Source organism: Chiloscyllium punctatum, chromosome 9 (assembly GCF_047496795.1).
Source record: "Chiloscyllium punctatum isolate Juve2018m chromosome 9, sChiPun1.3, whole genome shotgun sequence".
Taxonomy (NCBI): domain Eukaryota; kingdom Metazoa; phylum Chordata; class Chondrichthyes; order Orectolobiformes; family Hemiscylliidae; genus Chiloscyllium; species Chiloscyllium punctatum.
In genome coordinates this window covers 5,815,076-5,837,194 of record NC_092747.1, presented here as the reverse complement: position 1 = coordinate 5,837,194, position 22,119 = coordinate 5,815,076, and the positions used below count along the sequence as shown (strand labels likewise).

The 22,119-nt window shown below is 44.3% G+C and overlaps 1 protein-coding gene across 2 annotated transcripts in view; it reads right to left on the bottom strand.

Moving 5' to 3' along the window:
• The window catches only part of arrb1 (arrestin, beta 1), a 134,744-nt gene that overhangs the window by 19,538 nt on the left and 93,087 nt on the right, over positions 1-22,119 (bottom strand). For both annotated transcript variants that reach the window (XM_072576776.1, XM_072576777.1), the window contains exons 4-10: positions 13,537-13,581; positions 9,973-10,169; positions 8,960-9,019; positions 7,234-7,301; positions 5,656-5,791; positions 4,689-4,773; positions 3,043-3,115 (exon numbers count right to left, since the gene is read on the bottom strand). In XM_072576776.1, the coding sequence (XP_072432877.1) occupies positions 3,043-3,115; positions 4,689-4,773; positions 5,656-5,791; positions 7,234-7,301; positions 8,960-9,019; positions 9,973-10,169; positions 13,537-13,581 (664 nt within the window). The remainder of the gene's footprint in view (positions 1-3,042; positions 3,116-4,688; positions 4,774-5,655; positions 5,792-7,233; positions 7,302-8,959; positions 9,020-9,972; positions 10,170-13,536; positions 13,582-22,119) is intronic.

Here is a 22,119-nt window from a genome sequence, read left to right as displayed (position 1 = left end):
GTAGTCAACTCAGCCACATTAGGGAGATTTAAACAATCCTTGGATAAGCACATGGATGATGATGGGATAGTGTAGGGGGCTGGGCTTAGATTAGTTCACAGGTCAGTGCAACATCAAGGGCCAAAGGGCCTGTTCTGTGCTGTATTGTCCCATGTTCCATGTTCTATATCCTAACAAAGTTTTTAGGAGGAGGAGGAGATCATTTGGAGCCTGCTTAGCCATTCAACAAGATCATGGCTGATCTGATTTTGGCCTCAACTCCACATTCTTGCCAATCACCAACAGCCCTTAATTCTCTCGTTATCAAGAAGATTCTAACTACCACAGCCTCCAAAGTGCTCAATGATTTCACCCCCATCACTCTGGTTCAAAAATCCAGAAGACTAGAAGGAAGAAAGTATTTGCTTCAACTGAGCAGCCATCTCCCAGGAAGCGAATTCAGGAAATTCAATGTCCTTCCACAAAGATAATGACCAATAACAACTTCAAAAGGAATGATATCCTCCACAAATGGTATCTGAGAGATGGAAGGTTCTCCAGTAATCCTCAGATCAGAACCAGTCCTTAGAGATTTGGAGTTGGGGGGGGGGGCCGCGAATGATAAATGCAAAATAATTACATACCAGCATGAAATCAAAACACTGCAGATGCTGGAAATCTGAAACAAACATAGAGAACGCTGGAGAAACTCAGCAGATCCAGTGGAATCTGGGAGGGAGAAACAGAGTTAACATTTCAAGTCTCACATGACTTTTCTTCAGAACTTTGTGAAGAGATGATTTTGCAATGGTACTGGAATATTGTGGGTTAGATTTCAGGAACGATTTAGTAGTTTAGAAAGAGAAAGAAAGGGGTTTGATGTTCTGAATACCAGACTAGAAACATTAACTCGATTTCTCTTTCCACAGATGCTTCCAGAGCTGGGAAAAGCACAGCAGGTCAAGCAGCATCAGAAGAGCAGGAGAGTCGACGATTCGGGCCGTCAGTCAGGAGTCTTGATGAAGGGACCTTCCCAAAACATCGACTCTCCTGCACTTCTGATGCTGCTTGACCTGCTGTGCTTTTCCCAGCTCCACATTTTAAACACTCTATGACTTTCTAGCATCTGCAGGCCTCCCTATCCACAGATGCTGCCAGACCTGCTGAGTTTATCCAGCAATTTTCTGCGTTAGTTTCACACATGTCTGTATATACAGGATAATTGCAGGAGGAAAAAAAAACTTGGGTGAAGATGTTGTACAGTTCTGAAGGGGATAATGTCCATACTACACTGGCTGCCTCTATTTTCCTAATGGTGTCACACAGTCTGAGGGTAGAGAAGAAGTTTTACTCTAGCCCTTGGAGGGAGCAGATATAGCTGTACCAGCTCCATAAAGTTCCAGTAGTTATTCCTGACTAAATGTGTACCTTTTGCTGTTATGCAATAAAGCTTCTTGTTACCTAATAACAGTACCTTTCCTGTACATACTCTATCATGTCATATCCTCCACAATTATTCAATAGAATGTCCCAGGTCAAAGCAAGTAGAAAGGAGGATTAGTGATAATGAACTACCTCAAACAACCCTTACCCGATCCCATTTACTGGTAGAGGTGGCAAATACCATAAGGTACCCAGAAGTTCCAAGGTATCTAGAATATACAGTTCTTCTTTGAGCTGCTTCTAATGCATTTACAACATTCTTTGAATAAAGAAACTAACTGTACACAGTCTTCCAGATACAACTGTAGTAAAATGTTCTAACTTTCATATTCTGTTCCCCTTCCAATAAATGATAACATCCCATCTGCCTTCCTAATCACTTGCCTTTCCTACAAACTAATAGTTTATGATTTATGTACCAGGATACCCGGATCCCTCTGTTCCTCAGCATTGTATAATCTCCCTCCAATTAAATGGTATGCCAGTCTTCTCTGCATCCTGCCTAAACGGATAAGTTCACATTACTCCACTTCACACTTTGAAAGTTGGGGTGAATGGGGACAGTGACAAACATGGATAAGGGACTTAGTTGGAGTGAAGACAAGATTTATCCATGATGCTGAAATATTGTGGGCAATTCTGGCCCTCCGACTTCAGGAAAGTGTTAAGCAACTTGGAAAGGGAAAGAGAAGAACAGGTACTGTTATTAGGTAACAAGAAGCTTTATTGCATAACAGCAAAAGGTACACATTTAGTCAGAAATAACTACTGGAACTTTATGGAGCTGGTACAGCTATATCTGCTCCCTCCAAGGGCTAGAGTAAAACTTCTTCTCTACCCTCAGACTGTGTGACACCATTAGGAAAATAGAGGCAGCCAGTGTAGTATGGACATTATCCCCTTCAGAACTGTACAGAACGATGAAGGAGTTCAGTAACAGAGAGAAAGGTTTGGCCTGTTCTCCTTGGAAATAAAAATGTTAAGAGGCAACTAATTGAGGTTTGCAGGTAGAAGATGATGAGTGATAGCTTAGGTAAGTTTTTATCAATTCCCTCAATAACCATAGAGGCATAGATTTAACATCAATGGCTAAGGATCTAGAGGGGAGCTGGGGAGTGTTATGTGTTTTCATATATTTGATTTTCCTCAGAACAGTGCAAAGGTGATTCCAGTTTCTAAGTGTGCAAAAACTTTATTTACAGAGTTCTTTACAACATCTACACCATCCTCAACCTTCAGCCTGTACTTGTTTCTATGGTGTCAATTTACTTTGCTCTGAGTCAACGTCCAGGTTTAACCAAACAAACACAGTGAATGTAGATCAGATAGCAGACTCACATAATCAAACACAGAACATCTGAAGCATTGAAAACTACAAGGAGAAATGTTTCTTCATGAAGTTGTTGGGAGTGGAGACATTTGACAAAACAGTTGGTGCAAGCTGAAACCATACATAATGAGAGTTGGAAACATGCCTGAACTTGTGGGGGTTCAAAAAGCAGTGTGTGGGACTAATACAGCTGCCTTTTCAAAATGCCAGTACAGGCACATCAGGCCGAATGTCCACATCTGTGTTGTAACCAGTTCTGTGATCGTTTCGGCTGGTAATGTTTTACTCACTCTGCTTCTGCTGTCGCAACAGGGCACTTGTACTGAGCTGTGTTAAACAGACAGATATCTGCGTACTGACGAACTGTAAAACAAGAGAGGAATATGTGATTTAAAAAATAGATTGGCAGGCCTGGTTGTCTCGTGTTCGCTCTCACTTTCTGTGCTAACCCCTGCCAGATTCCACGGGCACCCCTCAGGCACATTCCTGATATGTCTCAATCCAAAAGTTGCTCTTTGAGGCCATGAGGGCTGGTAGATTGTTGCAATATTGAGGATGAGTTCCTAACTAGAACGTACGTTCAGCTTAAAGCTGTGGCCATTTTAACTACTGGCACTGTACAAATTAATTATCGCTGAAATAATGCTGAAGGAGAAGACATTTTGCCAAAATTCTTCATTTTGCGCTCATCAGGACAAATGCAAGAATGCCAAATTTCAAGCCACCACAGCAATTCATAACAGGAGACCCCGTTTCTCCTGAATTTATAAATTGATGTAATCAATGGAAATTTTGCATAAATGAGGGGAGTTGGTGGCGGAACATTTGGGGCCTGCGACTGGTCCAGTGACATTCACACTGCCCACCACCTCGCCCCAAACAATGTCACTCGACCAGTCGTCATGCAGTCCAAAGCTCTGGGGACCCAGGTTCAAATCTCACCATGGTGGCTGTCAGAATCCAAATTCCATTCACAAGTCTGGAATTGGAAGTTAGTCTCAGTAATGGTGACCATGAAATCAGCATTAAAAACCCATCTAGTTCACCAATGCCCTTTACAGAAGCAAATCTGCCACCTTTACCCAGTGACTCCAGGCAACAGCAATGTGATTGACTCTTATCTGCCCTCTGGGCAATGAGGGATGAGCAATAAATGCTGGCTCAGCATTTCTATGAATGAATAAAAGAAGACCTGCAGCAATGTGGTTGACACTTAACTGCCCTCTGAAATGATCAAGCAAGCAAGGGGTGGCATGGTGGCTCAGTAGTTAGCGCTGCTGCCTCACAGCGCCAGGGACCTGAGTTTGGTTCCAACTTCAGGTGACTGTTTGTGCGAAATTTGCACATTCTCCCCGTGTCTGTGTGGGTTTCCACCAGGTGCTCCGATTTCCTCCCACAATCCAAAGATGTGCAGCTTAGGGTGAATTGGCCATGCTAAATTGCCCACAGCATTCAGGGATGTGTGCGTTAGGTACATTTGTCAGGGGAAAATGTAGAGTAATGGGTCTGGGTGGGATGCTCTTTGGAGGATTGGTGTGGACTTGTTGGGCCGAAGGGCCTGTTTCCATACTGTAGGGATTCTAATTCTAATTGTAAGCCACTCAGGGATGGGCAGCATATGCTGGTCTTGCCAGTGATGTCCATATGCTATGAGCAACTAATAAAACAAATTCTTGCATCATTCCTGATGAGTGGAAGATGAACAACATCAACAAGTCTCTCTTCAGCAAGATCCAGTTCCTCCATTCAAAATCCAAAAGGCCAATCTTGTAAAACTACATCTTCTGAGCAAATCAACAGCAAGAACAGAATTCTGGTCCCGTGAATGACAGACGTTGCACACGATGGTCAGCATTTCAGTAAAGCAATTCACTCTCAAAACAATATCGAGAGTCAAGGGTGTTGTTAGAAGGAGCATTTCCTGGGGGTCACCTACCAGCTATCTTCAGCTTCTTAACGGTCTTGTTGGTGTTATTAGTCACATGGACATTGACATTTATAGGTTCTCCGTGATAATAAATCTGGAACGGCAAAATGTTTATAAGTTTTAAAACACAGAATCCTCTGACGAATGTGGTGACTCAGGCCTGTCACCAAGATTACAGGTTTGAGAGTGCATCCACTGCACTAAAAGTGTTGCCTGATGAGCTACACTCATGATTTAAGACATGATATTCAGTTAGGGGCTGTTGTTCACACAGTTGAAGATCCCCCTGTCCTCCCTGGTTAACCATCTGAGTCAATATGGAAACCACACAGTGATGACAGATGGCTAAAAACTCAAAACTAAATTAAATAACTGATACCCAGAGTGAGTTACAGGTTGGAATCTGATCAAGGGCTTTGGGGGTTTATTTATAGAATAACAGATTTATTGGAGTGAGTTACAGTCTGCAATTTAATTGAGGGGTTCAAGGTGGTTTCTATATAGAATAACAGATACATGGAGGGAGTTACAGGCTGGAATCTAATCGAAAGGTTCAGGGATTTATTCACAGAAGAACAGATACCCAGGAGTGAGTTACAGAATGAATCTAATCGAGGGGTTTGGAGTAGTTTATATACAGAATAACATTTACTTGGGAGTGCTTTACAGATTGGAATCTAATCGAGGGGTTTGGGGTGGTTTATACATACAATAACAGATAACCAGGAGTGAGTTAAAGGCTGGAATCTTATGAAGATGATCGGGTGTTTTATACATAGAATAACAGATACATGGGATTGAGTTAAATCTGGAATCTAATCAGGGGTTCAGGATGATGGTTTTTATGTGGAATAACAGATACATGGAAACTAAGGTCTTTTGTCAGAGAGAGGTTGAAAGAAGACTTCAGGTCCTAAAGTCATTCTTCCATAGCTCTGAGGCATGATGTCTCTGTAGTTATCCTGTGGTCTCTCACCTCTTTGTCCAATGATGCCTCAAGATGGAGGGGTTTGTCTGACATGAGGAACTGTCTGGTGGTCTCAGCCATGGGTTGTGGACCAGGTTTCTCTGGGGCATACTGCACTTTACGAATGACCAGCCTCACTGAGTTCCTGCCAGCAGAGAGTATTATGAAATTGGTAATAAATTCAGTAATGACTGACAGACAACAATCCAAGACCATTGAGCAGTATTCCAATAATCAAAGCAGGAGAGAATAAGGGATAATTTAGAGGAAGTTACGGTTTTGGGAATAGGGTTGGGTACATTACCTTTTTGAAAACTCTAGACTCACTATCTCCACTTTACACATTCAGAAAAACAGACAAATTACAAGCAGGAGGAAGCCTTTCGGCCCCTCGAGTCTGCTCCGCTATTCAATAAAATTGTGACTGATATGATGACCTCATCAACTCCTGATAATCTTGGATCCCCTTCCCTCCCAAGAATCTATCCAACTCTGCTTCAAAAATGGTCTCAGCCTCCACTAACTTTTGAGAAAGACAGTTCCAAAATCACATGAACCACTGTGAGAAAAAACTTCTCCTATGGTCTGTATTAAATGGACAATGCCTTATTTTTAAAATAGCGACCCAGTGTACAAGCTACACCAAGCTCATTGTAATGATGGGCAATGTGTTCTCTCAGGGAGATGTGATGGGGTGGGTGGGTGGGGCTGCAAGAGTGGGATTACAAAGATCCAGATCAAGGTACAATGCACTGAAACATAGAAATATGGAAATTAGGAGCAGGAGTAGACCATTCAGCCCTTTTGAGTCGAGAGTGTGGCGCTGGAAAAGCACAGCAGGTCAGGCAGCATCCGAGGAGCAGGAGAATCAATGTTTTGGGCAAAAGCTTTCAGGCAAATTCCTGCTTATGCCTGAACTGTTGATTCTCCTGCTCCTCGGATGCTGCCTGACCCGCTGTGCTTTTCCAGCACCACACTCTCGACTCTGATCTCCAGCATCAGCCCTCTGAGCCTGCTCTGCCATTCAATATATCACTGCAGATCATCCAACTCAGTCCCATCTTCCAACTTTTGCTTCATACCCTTTGACCCTTTTACCTCTAAGAACTATATCTAACTCCTTCTTGAAAACATTCAGTGATTTGGCCTCAATCACTTTCTGGGGCAGAGAATTCCCCAGGCTGCCCACTCGTTGGGTGAAGACATTTCTCCCCATCTGAATCTGAACTGGCCTACCCTGTATCCTTAGACTATGACCCCCGGCTTTGGAATCCCTGAATCATTGGAAACATTTACTCAGTCTACAGAGTGAAATGGCCTCTTCTGCACAGTAAGATTGTATTTGGACAGTAGTGAGGATCTTTCAATGTCCTCTCACCATCCCATTACTTCCTGAAGTGTGGGCTCATTTGAACTAAAGTCATTTGGCTAAAGAGTGAGAGGCAGCCAATCAGTACCTTGCACAACGTTGTGGTTGCCCACGCCCACACCCCCACCATTCCCTCCCCTCCCCCACCACACCCTCTAATTTCCTTTCCCACACCAAAGGAATAATAGACGGAAGGAAGGAAGGGTAAACGGCCCTACCTTTTATGAATTTTCTCTTCCAAGTTCTCGGCACAGTATGTTTTCACCTCAAAGTCCACACCGCAAGCCTTTGAGAAGAGAAGGAGAGAGAACCCTCAGTGAACGTTAGCCAGTGGAAGCTGAACTCAAGAGGTATTGCAACAAAGTAGTCCCTAAGTGGGACTGGGGCAATAGGAAGTCCCTGACCAGTGCGGAGCAGAACTCTTTTACAAACAGGCAATGACGTTTGGTCAGCATTTATTGCTCATCCCTAACTGCCCTTTGAACTGAGTGGCCTGCTTGGCCATTTCAGAGGGCCAATAAGAGACAACCCCATTGCTGTGGGTCTGGAGTTACGTGTAGGTCAGGGCAGGTCATGAAGACAAATTTATATTCATGAACCCAGATGGGATTCCATGACAATCAATACTAGTCTCATCACTGAAACTAATATTCAATTCCAGATTTATTAATTCAATTTAAATTCCACCAGTTCCCATGGTGGGATTTGAACATGCGTCACCACAGCATAAGTTTAAGCCTCTGGATTACTAACCCAGTGATAGGGCCATTACATCACCTTCTCCACAAAATAGGACATACAGATATGCATGGGATTTGGGACTGGGGAGCTGCGGGTTGGTCCAGTATTGCCTGTCCCTTAAATTGAGAGACTTGCTCAGCCATCTCAGCAGGCAGGCAAGATCCAACCACATTACTGTGGGTTTAGAGTCACATGTAGGCAAGACCAAGGTAAAGGTGGCAGATTTCTGTCCCTAAAGGACATTACTGAACTATATGTTTATTTTTCATGGTCATCATCACTGACACTAGCTTTCAATTCCAGTTTTATTCATGAAATTTAAATTCCACAATCTGCCATGGTCAGATTTGAGCCTATGACCCAAGAACATTAACCAGGGACTGTAGATGATCAATTCAGTTACAATACCAGTGACATTACCCTGTGTTACTGCTTCCCCTTATTAAACATAACTAAGCCACTTAGGACAATTTGCAAAGAGGTGGAATGGAAAAGTTAGGAAGTTATGTTAACTTTAATTGGTCTTATATAGTGGGTAGGTAGTTGGGTATTGGGGAAATGGCGAAGATGTGTTGAGGTAGGTGGGTATGGGGAGTAGGTGGGTGGGGTTTGGGGATGTGATGAGGAACTGTGTGACATTGGGGAACATGGGGAGGGGGTGGGTGAGGTTGGAGGATATGGGGAAGAGGTGGGTGGGTTTAGAGCATATTGGGAGGAGTTGGAGGACACGGTGAGAAACTGTGTGACATTGGGGAATATGGGGAGGAGGTGGGTGGGATTGGAGGATATGGGGAGAAGGTGGGTGGGGTTGGGGGATTTGGGGAGGAAGTGGTTGGGGTTAGGGGATATGTGGAGGAGGTGGGTGGGGTTAGGGGAAGATGGTGAAGAGGTGAGTGGGGTTGGGGATGTGTGGAGGAGGTGGGTGGCGTTGGGGGAAGATGATGAAGAGGTGAGTGGGATTGGGGGATATGGGGAGGAGGTTTGGGAGAAGATGACAAAGAGGTGGGTAGGTGGATTTTAATCACCCACAATAAATTTTCTGTCCCATTCTGTGAATGAGTTGAATGTTTGAAGTCGAAGTGAATGAAAGTGAAATCAAAGGGGGAGAATGAGAAAGGGGGAGAGCAGAGATTGAAATAATCGACATGAAGAAAAGACACTGATAAAGAAAGAAGTAATTTGCAGGTCAGATGGAAGTAATACCTTTCCTGTGTCTTCAGGTCCTGGTTGCAAAGTGACTGAACAAGGTAAGTTTGGAGGAATCTGGAGAAAGAGAGTAACAGTCTTCCCATCAGTAGCAGTACTGTCTGCCTGAATGTCACTGATTAGCACAACAGCTCCCATCCCACAGTCAGTGAGTAAGTGACACACATCAGCGAGAACAAACATACCGACGTCAACTCTACCCACAAAACCTGAGGAGTGAGTGTGTTTAATCACCTCAGAAACACCGAAAGCAACAATTAAACCTCAAGGAGGGTAAATCCAACCTGTTTCTCTTTGCAGCCCACCTCTACGTTTAAACTGACAATAAACTAAACTGAAAAGTTCATCAGAGATTATTAAAACTCACACAACACCAAGGTTATAGTCCAACAGGTTTATTTGGAAACACGAGCTTTCAGAGTGCTGCTCCTTCCATCCAGTGGTTGTGATGTCCTAATGAAGGAGCAGTGCTCCGAAAGCTAGTGCTTCCAATTAAACCTGTTGGACTATAACCTGGTGTTGTGTGATTTTTAACATTGTCCACCCCAGTCCAACACCAGCATCTCCAAATCAGGGATGGTGACTGTCCAATTTCATCCTTGTTTTCAATCCCTTCATGGCTTGACCCCTCTATCCTCCTTATCTAGCACCTCCCCACCAATCCTCCAGCATTTCTTTCTTTCACTAATTCTGGCTTTCAGGAGATGGGGTAGGGGTGAAAGATCCACCCCTCCCCCAATCTCCACGGTCTCCTCTTACCCTCAGAGGGGGACCAGACAGGAGATAGCCAGGGGCAGATAAGCTGAGATAGGGTTAAAACTGAGTGGTGATACAGCGAGGGACATATGTGACCTTTGTAAACGGCAGTATGTAAACATAAGTTGTTGTCGCTCTTCAGCAAGACTCTTGTGGAACAGTGCACAACAGTTTGAACCTGTTGACCAGCTCAGCACTTCGCTCTGTAACAGCTCCTGCCCTTGGTGTTAGAGTCTGAACTTCAGGGGACAGACCTCGAATGTGAAGGGGTACGCATGTTCTCCCAGTTTTTTGATCAAACGTTCCTGGAGCCGGGTTAGCGGTTTCCTCTCCTCCACGATGGGTGGAAAAGCTTGAACATTGGCGACAAAGAGATCCTTCCTAAAGGTCAGGCCCAACACATCCAAATCCTCCCGGCCATATCGAAAGGCACACGTCAAGGTGACAAATACTGTGAAAGAGCAGAGGAAATATTAGCTGGTTAGAACATTCTCCGACAAACAGGATCAGCACAGTCCCTCAAACTATTCGGTATGTCCTGAGCATCAAGCTTCACATTTTCAAGACTCTTGAAAGCAAATCTTAGCAGGACTTATACACTTGATGGTAAGGTCCCAGGGAGTGTTGCTGAACAAAGAGACCTTGGAGTGCAGGTTCATAGCTCCTTGAAAGTGGAGTCGCAGGTAGATAGGATAGTGAAGAAGGCGTTTGGTATGCTTTCCTTTATTGGTCAGAGTATTGAGTACAGGAGGTCATGTTGCGATTGTACAGGACATTGGTTAGGCCACTGTTGGAATATTGTGTGCAATTCTGGTCTCCTTCCTATCAGAAAGATGTTGTGAAACTTGAAACGGTTCAGAAAAGATTTACAAGGATATTGCTAGGGTTGGAAGATCTGAGCTACAGGGAGAGGCTGAACAGGCTGGGGTTGTTTTCCCTGGAGCGTTGGAGGCTGAGGGGTGACCTTATAGAGGTTTACAAAATTATGAGGGCATGGATTGGGTAAATAGACAAAGCCTGTTCCCTGGGGTCGGGGAGTCCAGAACTAGGGGGCATAGTTTTAGGGTGAGAGGGGAAAGATATAAAAGAGACCTAAGGGGCAACTTTTTCACACAGAGGGTGGTACGTGTATGGAATGAGCTGCCAGAGGATGTGGTGGAGGCTGGTACAATTGCAACGTTTAAGAGGCATTTGAATGGGTATATGAATAGGAAGGATTTGGAGGGATATGGGCCAGGTCCTGGCAGGTGGGACTAGATTGGGTTGGGATATCTGGTCGGCATGGCTGAGTTGGACCGAAAGGTCTGTTTCCATGCTGCACATCTCTAAGACTCTATGACTCTGGGTCTGCCTTTCCATCACACCCTCCAATTTATACTCTTCCCACCCCAATCACAACTCTACCCCCCAAATAATCCCCCACCCACCGCCCTGTGTACACTCTCCACCCTATCATCAACTCTACCCACCCAATTAATCCCCCTCCCACTGCCCTGTGTACACTCTCCCTCCATCACTGACCCTATATCCCCATTTAAACTCCCTCCCCTTGCCCATGTACACTCTTCACCTGCCCCCCCCCCCACCCACTCCCCTCACTGACTCTACACCCCTATTTAATCCTCCTCTCACTGCCCTGCATGACTTTTTGTTTTAAATCAACTTGCTGAGATGGGTTACGTCACATGTCTGGACCAGGGGAACTATTCTGACAATGATGCACAGAATAAGTAGATGGGGAGACAGTGGAAAAGCATTTAAAGAAAGCAAGTGACTGGAAAAAATGGTAAAATGGCAAATTAATGGCCCTTCAGCTGAATGTGCGCAGCTTGTGGAAGAAAATGAATAAATTAATATCACTGAAAGAGGGCGATAGGTCGGCTTTTATAGCCATTATGGAGACTTGGTTACAAGGAGGTCAAAGTTGGGGTATGTACCTTTTCAAAAGGGAAGGCAGGAAGGGAATGTTGGTGGAGGGGGTGGATGCGCAGCTTCCTTAGCACTTGGAGATGGAATGAGTACAATGGCAATAAACAATCTTGGATTGGATGATACAGAATGCACATGGGTGTACGTTAGAAATAACAAAGGCTGGAGAGACAATAGCAGGAGTAATCTAAAAGTCCTCTGACAATAGTTATACCAAAGGACAATACTTCAGGGTTTCAAATAAGTAAAGGTGTTACAATGGCAGTTTTTCAATCCTCTGGGACTTTTCCAGAATGTAAAGATTCCTGAAAGATTACTAACAGAGCATCAACAATGCTGCCATTGCATTTCCTGTGACATAATTCAGCTGGTTTCCTTCTATGATGTACCTGGTACTGGGCCCAGTGACTCCCTCTTTTCAATTGTTTTCATTATACTGAAAGCACTCCAGTCCAAGATGCTTGGAACTGAGTCAATTCCCAATTTCAGAGTTCTCAGGTTTGTGTAAATTGGAACACACCACAGACATCATGTTGCGGTTGTATAGGTCACTGGTGAGGCCTCTTCTGTAGTACTGTGTCCAGTTCTGAGCACCCTGCTATAGGAAGGATAATATTGAACTGGAGAGGGTTCAGATAAGATTTACCAGGATGTTGCTGGCAGTGGAGGGTTTGACGTATAATGATAGGCTGATAGACTGGGACTTATCACTGGAGCATAGGAGGAAGTTGAGGGGTGGCTTTAGAGATGTTTGTAAAATCATGACAGACATGGATAAGGTGATTAGCAAAGATTTTTTTTCCTCTAGGGTGGGGGTTGCTCAAAACTAGGGGGCGTATTTTTAAGGTGAGAGGAGAAAATTTTAAAGACATGAGGGGCAACTTTTTTTTAAACACAGAGTGGTTCATGTATGGAATGAATTGCCATTCCATGGAAGTGGTGGATGCAGGTACAGTTACAATATTTCAAAAACTTTTGGATAAGGACATGAATAGGAAAGGATTGGAGGTCAATGGGCCAGGAGCAGGCAGCTGGGACTAGTCTAGTTTGTGATTATGATTGGCATGGACTGGTTAGACTGAAGGGACTGTTTCCCTGCTGTATGATTCTACCTTAAAGCTACTTCCTTTGATATTCCAAGACACATCCCCTCAGGTCAGGGGATTTATCAGTTTTTAACCCCATTAGTTTCCCTAGAACTTTTTCTCAAATGATAGTTGCTATGTTTATTTCCCCTTTTCTTTAGCCCCTTGTATATTTAGTATTTTTGGAATGGTATTAGTGTCCTATACCATGAAGCATTTATTCAACTCCTCTGCAATTTCCTGGGACCCCAATATTATTTCCCCAACCTCATTCTCTAAGTGGCCTATGTCCACTTAGAACTCCTTCAGTATGGAAGCAAGCCATTTGGCCCATCGAGTCCACACCACCCCTCCAAATAGCATCCCACCCAGACACACCCACCTACCCTATCCCTGTAACCCTGCATTTCCCATGGCTAATCCATGCAGCCTGCACATCGCTAGACACTATTGGTCAGTTAGCATGTTCAATGCACCAAACCTACTCTTCCTTGGACTGTGGGAGGAAACCCACACAGACATGGGGAGAATGTGCAAACTCCACACAAACAGTCGCCCGAGGCTGGAATCGAACCCGGGTCCCTGTTGCTGAGGACCCTGGTGGTCCACTGAGCCTGAAATATTGTCTCTGTATAAACAACAATCTTCCAAAGAAATCAAACAAAATATCAGAAAGTGTGCCACCATTTATTCTCTATGAATGAATGAAGGTCTGTCGATCTGTGTGTGTCTCACAGCTGGTTTCTGGAAACAGGTACAAGTCTGAAACTCGATGTCTGCAGGAAAAGCAACCACAATCCTTACCTTTCCTTTCCTTCAGATATTCTGGATCAACCAAGACAACACCATCTGTGGAAGGAAGGAAGGTAATTATTACAATCTACCGCAGAATGCTCACGGTAATGCTTCTTAAAAAGTGCATTCAGACAGCTACATTTATGTTCCCACATCATTCACACAGCTCTCTTGCACAGATGTAAAAGCTGGCAATTATAGTGATAGGTCAGCAACTTTAATCTTCTCCCATAGCCCCTTGTAACTCTCCCTCCATCACTGCCACTACCCACCCCAATTAATCCCCCTCCCCCTGCCCCTGCCCAGTGTACACTCTCACCCCATCACTGACTCTACCCATTCCTTTAATCCCCATCCCACAGCCCCGTGTACACTCTCCCCCCATCACTGACTCTACCCATCCATTTAATCCCCCTCCCCCTGCCCAGTGTACATTCTCACCCCATCACTGACTCTACCCATCCATTTAATCCCCATCCCACAGCCCCGTGTACACTCTCCCCCCATCACTGACTCTACCCATCCATTTAATCCCCCTCCCAAACCCCCATGTACACTCTCCCCCCATCATTGAGTCTACCCAACCATTTATTTCCCCCCATAGCCCCATCTAAACACCCCCTCCCCCCATCATTGACTCTACCTACCCATTTAAATGCAGACAACACTGATAGTTAACTGTCAGTCATCATCTAATGGTACAAACAGAGTTGACCTGGCAGATTTAAATTTAGACGAAGCTTGGCAGTCAACTTGAAACCATTGCATTCTCCATGACAATGCTTCTACAAATTGGGGAGGAGCGGATATTACTCTAACCTGGTGTGCTGGTCAATATTCATCGCTCAACCCCTAACAGCACATGAGTCATTATTAAGTTGCAGCTTATGTGAGTGCAAAGTGTTTGTCACGTTACCACAGAGAGTACGCCTGAACAAGGTTCTCACCATCTGTGAAGCACTTTGACACATCGGGAAATCGTGAGATTCTGTTCTTCTAGTCTATGACCCACAGCACCTTTCAGGAGTGTCCCAAGCCTATCCATGTCTAATTGAACACTTTGTCGCCAGAGTGCTGGACCCAAGCTGTCCGCCGCTCTGCACCCAGCAAGATCCCACAAGCAGCAAGGAGGTGAATGAGTCCCCTTCTGGTCAGGGCTCTTGGGGAATTTGAGCTGTGATACAAAGGGCAGACAGCCTTGGGTCCCTGCGATTTGTCCCATACTATTGTCAAATTCCAAGCTACCGAATTACAGAATTGTTAGGAAGTAGCAAGAGGCCATTCAGCCCATAGTGCCTGCACCAGTTCTGCTATCTGGTGTCAACCTTCTGCCTTTTCCCCATATCGCTGCACACCATGTCTATCCAAGTAACCATCCAATGTCCCTCTCGAAAGCCTCAATTGAACCTGCCTCCACCACATTTCCAGGTGCACTCCATATCCTAACTACTCAATGAACGAAAAAGCTTTTCCCCCCCCATCACCCTTGCTTCATTTGCACACCACTTTAATGCTATTCCCTCATGTTCTTGTTCAGTTCACAAGCAGGAACAGCTTCTCCCTATCGACCTTATCAATGGTTTTGAAAATCTCGATCGAATCTCCTCTCAACCTTCTCCACTTCTAAGAGAACTTTCCCAATTTCTTCAATCTACCCTCAGCATGAAGCTATATTTAATGGTGCTGGAAAAGCTCAGTTGCTTTTGTGTCCATAGGGTGGTGGAGACAAACTCCTCGAATATTTCTCATATTGCCAGTAGATGTTTGACCAACAAGGAAGCTAAAGGATATGGGAAGTTGTCAAAAAAGTGGAGTTGAGACCTCAGTTGGATCTGCTATGATCTTATTGACAGGTGGGACAGTTTCGAGGGGCTGAATGGCCTTCTTCGGCTCCTATTCCATAGGAAGAAGAATCACATCAGATTTGAAACACTAACAAGCTGCCAAATATGTGCGGGTTAAGTGGATTGACTATGTTAACTTGCCCATAGTGCCTAGGAATGTGGAAATTAGGTGAATTGGCTATGGGAAATTGCCCACAGAGGTCAGGGGTATGTAGGTTAGTGGATGATCTATGGATAATGCAGGATTACAGATTATGAGGAGATGGTTTGGGGTGGGATGCTTTTAGGACGGTCAGTGTGGACTGAATGGGCTGAATGGCCTGCTTCCACACTGTAGTGGTTCCATGACGATGATATGAGCTCGGATCTCTGTGATTGTTTCAAATCTCCAGCATCTGCAGCATTTTGCTTTGATTGAACAAGGAAAAAAAAAACGGAGATGGATTCCTGGTTTAGTATCCCAAGGGTTTTATTTTTAACGGCTTGGTAAAATGTTGCCCAAGAGTGTACCCAGTTTGAGGAATGTTTACATCCTCCATTTCTGCTGGAATACTGTTTGATAATCAACAGACAAGGATTCTAATGAACAAGTGTAATAGACCAGTGTTTATGGAGGTTATTTAAAATGAACAAAGTTGCTCATTCGAACTTAGAAGAGGAAAGGTGAGTAATTTGAGGGAGGATTTGACCTGGTAGAGTCTGAGAGGATGGTGCTCCTCATTGAAGGAGTCAAGGATACAGGGACACAAGGTTTGCGTAAAGTTCAGGCACCGGTTGCTGTGGTTGTGGGTACATTTGCTGAGCTGGGAAGTCAATTTGCATCTGTGTGTCATCCCATAGATGACAAGAACCACAAATGTGACTTGGACAACACAATGATAATAGGCTAAGCTAAACAGAGGACAGCACGAATTTTTCTAGAGGCATGACACTCAGCCACGGACTCCATCAATGACACATTGTGACCTCGATCCAATATACTGGCCACTACAACAAACAAACGGACGCAGCATGAACAAAACCAAATACATTCCAGAAGATACAGTAAAGCAGCACTTCACAGGAGGCTCCAAAGCGCTGAAGATGTCACCTAGACTGGGGATGAAATGTCTGCAAATCAACTTCCCAGCTCAGTGAACATACCCTCAACTACAGCATTAGGGTACACGCTTTCAAAATTGGGAGTCTCCCACTTATGACAAAGATGAGGAGGAATCTCAGAGATTCATTAGTATTTGGAATTCTCTTCCCCAGACAGCAGTGGAGGCTGGAGGATAATTGAATACATTCAAGGCTGAGTTAGACATGTTTTTGACAGGCAAAGAGTGAAACATCATGGGGGAATGGACAGGAAAGAATTAAATCCACACTCAGATCAGTCACGGTTGTGTTCATTGGAACTACAGGCCTTAGAAACACAACTGCTCCAATTTCTTATTGGTCTTGAGTGCTGGAATGTGGCAGCCAATGTGGATGTTTAACTATGCAACATCTCTCAACTTGGGGCAGAGGTGTCACTTTGGAGGTACACACAGAGACTATTGCTGAGAATGGCCCAAGGTTACCAGGTAGACTGTAGCTATAGAGTCACAGTTATACAGCATGGAAACAGACCCTTCGGTCCAACCAGTCCATGCTGACCATAATCCCAAACTAAAGTAGTCCCACCTGCCTGCACTTGGTCCATATCCTTCCAAACATTTCTTATTCATACACTTTTCTAAATGTCTTTCAAATGTTGTCACTGTACCAGCATCCACCACTTCCTCTGGAAGTTCATTCTCCATAAGAAGCATTTCTGTGTAAAAGTGTTGCCCCACATCTTTGTTATATCTTTTCTCCTCTCGCCTTAAAAATATGCCCCCTAGTTTTGAATTTGCCACCCTACAGAAAAGGCACATGCCATTCACCTTATCTGTACCCCTCAAGATTTTATAAATCTTTAGAAGGTCACCTCTCAACCTCCTATACTCTAGCGAAAAATGTACCGGCTGATCCAGCCTCTTCTTAAAACTCAAAATTTCCATTCCCAGCAACATCCTGAGGAATTCCTTTCTGAATCCTCTCCATCTTAGTAATATATAAAGGCAAATAGTTATTGCCGGATAAGTTCAACATTGTTCAAGGAGAGGTTTTAGCCTTAAAAGGGCTGTATCTAACTTGTTCTTGAAAACATTCAATGTTCTGGCTTCAAGTGTGTTCTATCGTAGAGAATTTTACCACTATTTGAGTGAAGAAATCTCTCCTTATCTTAGTATTCTAGCTGTGGTCTGACTAGTGCATTGTATCATGTTGGATAGACAGTCCTGGTTTTATTCCTTTTGAAATAAAGGCCAGCGTTCCATTTACTTTCCCGTTAACTGCTGAACTTGGATGCGAGCTTTTTGTGGTTCATGCATGAGGACTTCCAAATCCCTCCGTGGCTGAAATTTTCCGTAGACATTCCTCAATTAAATAATAATCAGCTCCTCTACACTTCCTATCAAAATGCACAGCCTCACATTTTTCCCACATTATGTCCCATCTACCAAGTTTTTTTGCCCACTCACTCTGTATCTCTCGATATACTCTTTGTGGCATCCTCACCCTTTGCCACCACTCTCTGATTGTTCTGTGTGTTTAGGAATATTTAGAATCCCTAACAGTTTGAAAACTGGCCATTCAGCCCATGGAGTCCATACCCAATCTTCCAAACAGCATTCCACCCAAACCTATACCCCTTATCCTATCCCTATAATCCTGCATTTCCCATAGATAACCCACCTAGCTTGGATGCTATGGCCAATTTAGTATGACCAATCTACCTAACTTGCACATCTTTAGACTGTGGGAGGAAGTCAGAGCACCCAGAGGATTCCCATACAGACACAGGGAGAATGTGCAAACTTCACACAGTGGCAATGGATGGAATCAAACCTGGATCCCTGGCTCTTTAAGGCAGCAGTGGTAACCATGGAGCCACTATGCTGTCGCAATATGAGAGTACTGTTGGAATAATTTGAATTTTGGGTTATGTTATTAAGAAGTCAAAAGTCTGGTGTCTCTTTGAAAGTCAAATGCTACAATGTCTTCCAGAAAAACATGTCTGAAATGACGGTCAGACAGGGGTGAGAGTGTCAGAGACTCCAGTACAGTCCTGTCAAAAGATATATGGTTGCTGAAAAAGCTCAACAGGTCTGGCAGCATCTGTGAAGAGAAATCAGAGTTAATACTTCGGGTCTAGGGACCATTCCTTGTAGGGCCAAAGGGCCTGTTTCCATGCTGAGAAAGATAAACAAACAGCAAAGTTCACAGCTGACCTTGGAGAAACCGCTGATTCAGTATGTGGACGTACCTGTTAGAGAAGGTGCAATACTTGACCTACTCTTGGGAAATAAGGCAGGGCAGGTGACTGAGGTGTCAGTAGGAGAGCATTTTGGGGCCAGAGACCATAATTCTATTAGATTTAAAATATTGATGGAAAAGGATAGACCAGATCTAAAAGTTGAAGCTCTAAACTGGAGGAAGGCCAATTTTGATGGGATTAGGCAAGAACTTTTGAAAGCTGATTGGAGGCAGATGTTCGCAGGTAAAGGGATGGCTGGAAAATGGTAAGCCTTCAGAAATGAGATAACGAGAATTCAGAGAAAGTATATTCCTGTTAGAGTGAAAGGGAAGACTGGTAGGTATAGGGAATGCTGGATGACTAAAGAAATTGAGGGTTTGATTAAGAAAAGGAAGGAAGCATATGTCAGGTATAGACAGGATAGATCAAGTGAATCCTTAGAAGAGTATAAAGGCAGTAGGAGTATACTTAAGAGTGAAATCAGGAGGGCAAAAAGGGGAATGAGATAGCTTTGGCAAATAGAGTTAAGGAGAATCCAAAGAGTTTTTAAAAATACATTAAGGACAAAAGGGTAACTAAGGAGGAAATAGGGCCCTTCAAAGATCAGCAAGGCAGTCTTTGTGTGGAGCCGCAGAAAATGGGGGAGATACTAAACGAGTAATTTGCATCAGTGGAAAAGGATATGGAAGATATTGACAGATGGTGACATCTTGCAAAATGCCCAAATTATAGAGGAGGAAGTGCTGGATGTCTTGAAACGTATAAAGGTGGATAAATCCCCAGGACCTGATCAGGTGTATCCTAGAACTCTATGGGAAGCTAGAGAAGTGATTGCTGGGCCTCTTGCTGAGATATTTGTGTCATTGATAGTCACAGGAGAGGTACCGGAAGACTGGAGGTTGGCTAACGTGGTGCCACTGTTTAGAAAGGGCGGTAAAGACAAGCCAGGGAACTATAGGTCAGTGAGCCTGACGTCGGTGGTGGGCAAGTTGTCAGAGGGAACCCTGAGGGACAGGATGTACATGTATTTGGAAAGGCAAGGACTGATTCAGGATAGTCAACATGGCTTTGTCCATGGGAAATCATGTCTCACAAACTTGATTGAGTTTTTTGAGGAGGTAACAAAGAGGATTGATGAAGGCAGAGTGGTAGATGTGATCTATATGGATTTGAGTAAGGCGTTTGACAAGGTTCCCCATGGGAGATTGATTAGCAAGGTTGGATCTCACGGAATACAGGAAGAACTAGCCATTTGGATACGGAACTGGCTCAAGGTAGAAGACAGAGGGTGGTGGTGGAGGGTTGTTTTTCAGACTGGAGGCCTGTGACCAGTGGAGTGCCACAAGGATCGGTGCTGGACCCTCTACTTTTTGTCATTTAAATAAATGATTTGGATGCGAGCATAAGAGGTACAGTTAGTAAGTTTGCAGATGATATCAAAATTGGAGGTGTAGTGGACAGCGAAGAGGGTAACCTCAGATTATTACAGGATCTTGACCAGATGGGCCAATGGGCTGAGAAGTGGCAGATGTAGTTTAATTCAGATAAATGCGAGATGCTGCATTTTGGGAAAGCAAATCTTAGCAGGACTTATACACTTAATGGTAAGGTCCTAGGGAGTGTTGCTGAACAAAGAGACCTTGGAGTGCAGGTTCATAGCTCCTTGAAAGTGGAGGCGCAGGTAGATAGGATAGTGAAGAAGGTGTTTGGTATGCTTTCCTTTATTGGTCAGAATATTGTGTACAGGAGTTGGGAGTCATGTTGAGGCTGTACAGGACATTTGGGTTAGGCCACTGTTGGAATATTGCGTGCAATTCTGGTCTCCTTTCTATTGGAAAGATGTTGTGAAACTTGACAGGGTTCAGAAAAGATTTACAAGTATGTTGCCAGGGTTGGAGGATTTGAGCTACAGGGAGAGACTGAACAGGCTGGGGCTGTTTTCCCTGGAGCATCGGAGGCTGAGGGGTGACCTTATAGAGGTTTAAAAAATCATGACGGGCATTGATAGGGTGTAGGTTTAGGGTGAGAGGTGAAAGATATAAAAGAGACCTAAGGGGCAACTTTTTCACGCAGAGGGTGGTAAGTGTATGGAATGAGCTGCCAGAGGAAGTGGTGGAGGCTGGTATAATTGCATAATTTAAGAGACATCTGGATGGGTATATGAGTAGGAAGGGTTTGGAGGGATATGGGCTGGGTGCTGGCGGGTGGGACTAAATTTGGTTGGGATATCTGGTCAGCATGGACGGGTTGGACCGAAAGGTCTGTTTCCATGCTGTACATCTCTATGACTCTATGACTCTGTATGGGGCAACTCATAACAGGGGAGTTGCTAAGTGGCTAGTTTTAACTTGTAAACTTACTGTTTATTTTATAAATCTACAATAGTGAGTAAAGTGGGTTCTTTTGATTATCTGTTTTTACTGAGATCTGTCTCTTAATTAAACTTTGAAAATATAAAACATACATACTGAGTTAGCCTGGAGCAGTGTTTTTGGAACAGAGGACATAGAACATAGAACAATGCAGCACAGAACAGGCCCTTCGGCCCGAGATGTTGCACCAATCTGTGAACTAATCTAAGCCCAGCCCCCTACACTATCCCATCATCATCCATGTGCTTATCCAAGGATTGTTTAAATGTCCCTAATGTGGCTGAGTTGACTACATTGGCAGTAGGACATTCCACACCCTTACCACTCTCTGAGTAAAGAACCTGCCTCTGACATCTGTCTTAAATCGATCACCCCTCAATTTGTTGCTATGCCCCCTCATACAAGCTGACATCATCATCCTAGGAAAAAGACTTTCACTGTCTACCCTATCTAATCCTCTGATCATCTTGTATGTCTCCATCAAATCCCCTCTTAGCCTTCTTCTTGCCAATGAGAACAGACCCAAGTCTCTCAGCCCTTCCTTAGACAGTAGTTAGACTGCGCTATTTTCTGGGTCTGCAGGTTGTTAAGAGTCAAAGATGGCCTTTAGTAGAATGATATGCTCTTCCTGTTGGACGTGGAAGTTTAGGGAGAGTTTCCATGTTACTGGTGATGATGTCTGCAGGAAGTGTGCTGGGTTGCGAATCCTATCAGATTGCATTGATTGGTTGGAGCGGCAGTTAGAGGTGATGAGGAATTTACAGGAGCCGGGGGGTGTGATGGATGGCAGTTTCAGGGAGGGAGATAAACCGAAGATACAGTCAGGTAGATGGGTGACCTCCAGGAGAGGTAGGAGGGGGAGGCAGGTAGTGCAGGAGTTTCCTGCGGCTATCCCCATCTCAAACAAATATGCCGTTCTGGAAAACGGGGGTGATGGACTCTCAGGGGAATGTAGCACTAACAGCCAGGTTTCTGGTATGGAGACTGGCTCGAATGTAATGAGGGGGTACGTCGGCTTCCAAGCAATCGATTGTGATAGGGGACTTTCTAG